At 44.1% G+C, this 6,573-nt stretch overlaps 1 protein-coding gene across 11 annotated transcripts in view; it reads right to left on the minus strand.

Moving 5' to 3' along the window:
• The window catches only part of Thg1l (tRNA-histidine guanylyltransferase 1 like), a 10,260-nt gene that overhangs the window by 2,744 nt on the left and 943 nt on the right, over nucleotides 1-6,573 (minus strand). For 4 of the 11 annotated variants that reach the window (XM_031353537.1, XM_031353540.1, XM_031353536.1 and 1 more), the window contains exons 2-7: nucleotides 6,382-6,486; nucleotides 6,038-6,214; nucleotides 4,701-4,870; nucleotides 3,528-3,616; nucleotides 2,205-2,312; nucleotides 188-349 (exon numbers count right to left, since the gene is read on the minus strand). In XM_031353537.1, the coding sequence (XP_031209397.1) occupies nucleotides 188-349; nucleotides 2,205-2,312; nucleotides 3,528-3,616; nucleotides 4,701-4,870; nucleotides 6,038-6,214; nucleotides 6,382-6,392 (717 nt within the window). In that variant the 5' untranslated portion in view covers nucleotides 6,393-6,486. Of the gene's footprint in view, nucleotides 350-2,204; nucleotides 2,313-3,527; nucleotides 3,617-4,700; nucleotides 4,871-6,037; nucleotides 6,215-6,381; nucleotides 6,547-6,573 lie in introns of those variants that run through there. The other 7 variants (XM_031353535.1, XM_031353543.1, XM_031353539.1 and 4 more) reach the window with 6 other exon arrangements.

The following is a 6,573-nucleotide window of genomic DNA, read 5'->3' on the forward strand; positions in this document are numbered from 1 at the left end:
TTTTAAGGTATTCTGCTTAAGCAGAACAAGATACACCACCCCCATACATCCCTTCTTCGTCTGTCTCCACCCAACTCCAGTCATGTCCCTCCTTACAGTGTTCTTGGGACCAAGAATGCTCAAGCCGCCTGAGGTTGGGGGGAGCCCTGCATCGTGATTAAGCATGCCAGAGCGGCAGAGTGCAAGATCAGTTCTCTTCTTCCAGAATCTCTGGGTGTTCCTTCCAGAAGGCATCCCCAATGAGATCACAGTACAAGGCTACCAGCCTGGTTCTGGTCCGAGTCACGGCCATCTTTTCCCCTTCCATTTCTGCAGGCAGCCTAACTTCTTGGGTCCTGACTTCATTCACCTACAGGCCAAAGACAGAACACGGACAATGTTGAGGGAGAGATAGGGATGCAAAGAGAATTATGGGAGAAAATTCACCTTTTTAGTTGATATGCCATGGACTGTTGGAGTTTTATGTAACGGCAGGGTAGCCATCTCTCTTAAGTAGAAATACATTTAGTCTGGCATGGAGCACACACCTTTAATCCCAGTACTTGGGAGGTAGGCAGATTTTTAATGGGTTCAAGGCTAGCCCTTGAACAGCGAGTTTCAGTCCAAGCCAGGGTTACACAGTGAAACTCTGTCTCAAAAACTAACAGAATCAACCAGCACTGTTAGTGCTGTGGCTGCAGATCTGTGGCAGAGTTCCTCTCTAGCATATGTGAGGCCCTGGGTTGGCCCTTGGCAACACAAAATCTTCAACAACAACAAGAAGTCTTAGGAAAAGGTTACTTTACTGTGTTCTGAAAAGTGATTGTGATGGTCAGTTTTCATGTCACCATGCCACAAATTAGAATCATCTGAGTAGGAGGACTGACTCAATGAAGAATCTTCCAGATGGTCTTGATATGGGAGCGCCCACTGAAGGTGTGCACAGCATCTTCTGGTTCCAGAACCAGCTTCCATTGTTGACTAAGGACCAGCAACCCCAGGAGCCTTCCAGGTTTTCATTGCCAGACTGAGACTGCTGAGCAACCCAGCCTGGTGGACGCTCACAGCGTTCTCTGCCTATCTAGTGTGACACAGCTCCTGAGGGAAGTCTGCAATTGCTGGGGCCTAAGAGCAAGGCAGCTAATGGGTCCTTTCCCTCTTAGGTGAGACACAACTGCTGTTACTGTTTTAGTCTAAGTTGATTTAATGAAAAAATATATGTAAATATATATTCATTCTATTGTTCTGTTTCTCCAGAGGCACCAACTAATACAATGGACTTAGGAACAAAGAAGAGAATTCACTTCCTAGTTAGCAATAACTATGGAATGAAAGGTAACTTTCCTCTGCCCGGATTAAGTACCCAGGGCTGTACTAAAGAAAGAACATGTAAGAAAAGGTAATAAGCGAACTGAGGTTGCCAGTGGGGTGGGTGGCTCTCAAGGTGGCCTTTACTCCTTGAAAGCACTCATTCATAAAAAAACTAACACAAGAAGAAATGAATTTAGGGAAAGAATTACGCCTATGGGCTGATGGCTGAGAAAATAATGGCGGAATTATGTATAGAGACATCTCAGAATATTAAGGTAAGCATGAATTTCTGGGAAAGCTAATCAAGTCAGAGTCTCCGATCTGTTCCCTTCATGCCTGTTTTAAGGTATCTCTTAGTGCTCAGAACTTAGTGCTGTCCTGAAGGGGATGAACCATGTGATGGTATCATCCAGCATGGGAAAATTATTTTTTTTTTAATGTTTTATGAATGCAAAATAGGTGTGCCACATGCATGCTGTGCCCGAGGAGGTTAGAAGGAGGTGTTGGATTTCCTGGGACTGGAGTTACAAATGGTTGTGAGCCACCATGTGGGTGCTGGGGACTGAACTCAAGTCCTCTAGAAAGGAGCAAGTAGCCTTAACTGCTGAGCCATTTCTCCAGCTCTATACTCTGCCCACTAAAAGGGTTTATTTGATACGGGGACACAGAAAATAAGTGCACAAATTTAAAATTCTGGAATGCTATTTACATCTGCTGTAAGAGATTCCAGGCCACTACTAACTGATGAGCATCCAAGCTATTCCTGTACAGTGCCTTCTTTTGGAAAGTATTATCTATGACATGTTAGCAACCAGCACAGTAGGCCCACATGGGATGGTGGGCAAAGGAGAACCAGGGAGGGACTATGGCTCCCATGACCTGACCACCATTTTTCTCTGAATATGCAGCCTTACCTTTTGCCACACCAATACTGTCCCTTTCCTGTACATGTGTGGCTCATTGTTGTAGTTGATGTGGAACTCAGAGAACAGAATCTCATTCTTGTCTGCTGTCAGAGTTCCCTGAGGAAACAGAGAAAAATCTCAGTAGGTCTTTTTCCTACTCTTCCACCGCCAAGGGGAAGGACTGGTGGTGATCCTCTTAGGCACTAATGAATCTCGTTTTAATTAAAATTCCGATCACTCTACTATTGAGCTACACCCCAGTCCCTAATATTCCAAGCTACGTGTCAACAATCATGAAATCCCCTTCTGCTGCAAACCCTGGCTGCACTGTCCAGACTGTGTGGGGTTAAGCAGGAGCTAACAGGAAAGAACAACTTTGTGTGCCTATCAACTTGGTGTTGATATTTCTTACTTGATCACAATGTCATCTCCATTCCTGAGAAGAAAAAGTAGAAGAAGGCTACCTTTACTTTATTGTTTTGTTTTCTTTGAGACAGGCGTTTCTCTATGTAGCCCTGGCTGTCCTGGAACTTGCTCTGTGTAGACTAGGCTGGCCTGACCTCAGAGATCTGCTTGCCTGTGTCCCTGGCCCCCAAGTGTGGGAGTAAAGGTGAGTGCTATAGCTGCCCAATTGTCTTTACTTTTAAAGAGGAAGCAAAATCTGATTTTGGCTCTACCTGGACATGGCTGCTGGCATTCTCACTGGTGGTAATATGTAAGTCTTCAATATTGACACTATTAATAAAGACCCTGACTACTATGACCCAGGAATCACTATGTAGAAGACACTGGATCAGGACCAGTCTCAGTACATTACTTCACTGAAGAATTAGTCATCCCACAGGGAGTAGTGTTATCAAAGAAGGCAGGCCAGTGCTTGCTCAGCACTTATTTCTCCCTGTTGGAACACATCAAAGCATGTACTTTCTATAAGCCTTTGAGGTAAGAACTTTACTAAGGCAGAGAGGATACACAGAGTAAGGCTATGTGACTCTCAGCACTGACTCTCATTTTATTCAGGGGTTTATAACAGGAGCCCAAGAGAGGACTTCAGGGTCTAGGAAGAGCGAGCGCATGCCCTGTCTAAAGAGGGGAGAAGCCAAGATGTAACCGCAGTCAAGTGTAAGCACAGCCGGCACAGTGGCCCCAGGAGATGTAATAACCAACTCTGCAGACCACAAGCAAGGCGAGAGCTTCTCCTACTGAGATCTGTATAGCCTTTCAAAACAGAGCTGTAAAGGAAGCTAAAGAACAAAGGGGAACATTCCAGAAATGCTATGAGTGACCAGAGCAAATGTCCTCAACGGCGTTTCTGTTGTAGGACCTTTATACCTTTAATCTCTGCTGGGCTTGGATTGGTGTTAGTCCAGACTGCTGGATAAGGGCCCAGAAAACTGTATTATACAGATTATTGATGTGACCTGTGAGAAAAACAAAATAACATTTATATATACTGAATCTTATTCTTAAAAATGTATATTATATAGTATATTCACTTTGTTTTATTATAGAGACCATTTATGTTTCCAGGAACACCACAAGCCAGCTTCTCTCCATTTTAAAGTACAGAGACCTCAGAGATATTTAGTGGCTCCCCAGTCTGCCTACCCAGGGAACAAACAGGGAAAGGGCTAGGCATGTAATCTAACTTCCTAAAAACAGCTTCACATGGTCATCTCAGTAATGCCTAATGCAAATCTGCTGACTTAGGTGTGTGTCCTAGAAACAGATGCCAAGGTAACTCCAGGGGAAAGGCAGGGGATAGTGGGGACTATGCAGATTATGACTTCATGAGTGTGTCGCAAAGCAATGAGGGAGCTACTACCACACAGGCTCTGCATACATGGAGTGGAAATGCAGGCCTGCCTTATCTTCTGAATTTAAAAGGCAAACACGGGCTAAAGAAATAATGGCTAAAAGGATAAGAGCTCTTGCTGTGCAGGCTGGAGGACCTGAGATTGGCCCCCAGCAGCCATATAAGAAGCTGGGCATAGCCACATGCACCTGGAACCCCAGAGCTGTTCTAAGAGCATCTCTGGGGCTTACCGACTGGCTGCCAGACTTGCTCCAAGTTCAGTCAGGGAATAAGACAGTACAGAGTGATGGAGCAGGACATCCCACTTCTTCCTCTGGCTCTGCAACACTTGTACAGGCAAGCGCACATAAGCACATGTATGTACATGTACACTCATATACAAACATGCATATGCACACACACCCATACACACACAGAGCAAACAACTACAGATAATTTCCCCATAAAATCTCCTAACTTTTCCAATATTGTTAACTAATTAGTGAACGAGAGACAGCTTGGTGTGGTGTTGAGGCAGGACTGAAAGTCAGCCTGTGCTATAAAGAAAGACTCTATTGAAAGAAAAAATATTTTTAAAAAAACACTTGACTCCAAGCAACATACCAATGAGCCAAACTTGTATCAGACCCACAACTTTAATGCACAGGTTTGGTAGGTTTGACTCAAACTGTGTACTTGGTACCACTTACAGTCTGCCTGTCGCCAGCTGAGGTAGTCCTTCAAAGTCTGGTTGCTAGGATACAACACGACTCTTCCATCAAATCCTGGGGGATACAGGAGGGGCTGGTCCTCAAAGTAATCCCGCCAGTAAAACACATAACTGGAGGCGAACTGGGAGGCCACAAGAGTCATGAACTTACTTGCAAGACACATTGGGTGGAACAAGAAAAAGAGAAAGTATTTGGTATTAATTCCACACTAAGATAGGACCTGTGGATACATCAGAGAGATTATACAAACCTCCCAGTCAACTAGAAGATAAAATATATTAAGCTAAGAAGAACTTTTAATATTTTGGTTGTATGTTTCGAATGGAGCCAACCTCTACTTAAACGACTTACTGTCTGAGGATTAGGATTCCTGTGAGGAAGCACCATAACAAAAGTAAGTTAGGAAGGGAAAGGTTTACTCAGCTTACACTTTCATATCACTGTTCGTTACTGAAGGAAGTCAGGACAAGAACTCAAATGGAGCGGGATCCTGGAGGCAGGAGCTGATGCAGAGGCCATGGAGGAATGCTGCTTACTGGCTTGCTCCCCATGGCTTGCTCAGTCTGCACCACGCACCAGGACCACCAGCCCAGGGAGGGCACCATTCACAATAGGCTGGGTCCTCCCCTACTAATCACTAACTTAGAAAATGCCCCACAGGCTTGCCTACAGCCTGATCTTATGAAGGCATTTTCTTAATCGAGGTTCCTGCCTCTCAGATAATTTTAGCTTATGTCAAACTGACATAAAACTAGCCAGCACACTCACTAACACCAAATTTTTCTCCATAGGACATGGTATACATTTATAGTTCAAGATTTTGTTATTGTTGTCTTGTGGGTGTGGTATAGTTTTCAGTCTTGGAAGAAAGGGAACCATTGTTTTGAAAACATACCAATTCATCATATATGATTTGATTCCTCTCAGAGTTTCAATATACTACCAAATTCAATATCAGATGTATCTCCTTAAATATTTTATTTAATACATGGAAAGTGTGATCTTGCAAAGCTACCCATTAATCACTAATACTCTATATTTTTCTAGTCTCTGTTTATAGTCTAAATATTCAATAGGTCAGTCTGGAAGCTGGACTGAAGAAATACAGAAGGGAAAGAATTAGATAAAGAAAGCATCTAAAAAAATAGCCCAAGAATTCTCAGATCTCATTGGAAGGAAACAGTCAAAATAGGACATGTGCACGCTGTAAATGCAGCATCACCTACAATTTTTAAGATCTCAGCTGTTGTCAAGATAAACAGAGGAACAGAGAATGGGAGAAAACATCCTAGCGGGAGGCTGGTTATGAAACTCACCTGGCTCTTCTTTTGAACCAATTGCTCTTTTTTCGGAACACAAAGCTGTACTCATCGCTTTGGCCATATGCAATCACAATGTCCTCCAGCTCCTCCATTACTGTCTGGGCACATTTGGTCATCAGATGGAGAGCCCGACTGTCATTAGGCTTGGCAAAGTTGTGCTTCTCAGCAAACCTTCACAGAGGAAAGAAAAGGGCACAAGGGGTGGAGAGTCTGTCATTACCAACACCATCCACAGAGGCAGTTAAAAGAGATGGAGAAATCGCTCCGTAGGTAAACTGTTTGTCAGGACCAAGTTCTGGCCCCCGAAACATAAAAAAAGGGCGGGGGCTTGGTGGCACCTGCTTGTCATCCCAGGACTGGAGAGGTGGAGACAGGATTCCTGGGGTTAGATGACCACCAGGCTAGAGTATTTGGTGAGTTCCAAGGAAGTTCCATGAGAGACCCTGTCTCAAGAAAGACAAGGGGAACAGCTCTGAGGAGTGACACCCAACGTTGACCCTACACTTATGCATAGGCATATACAGAAAAAA

The sequence above is a fragment of the Mastomys coucha genome, unplaced genomic scaffold, assembly GCF_008632895.1.
Source record: "Mastomys coucha isolate ucsf_1 unplaced genomic scaffold, UCSF_Mcou_1 pScaffold5, whole genome shotgun sequence".
Taxonomy (NCBI): Eukaryota; Metazoa; Chordata; class Mammalia; order Rodentia; family Muridae; genus Mastomys; species Mastomys coucha.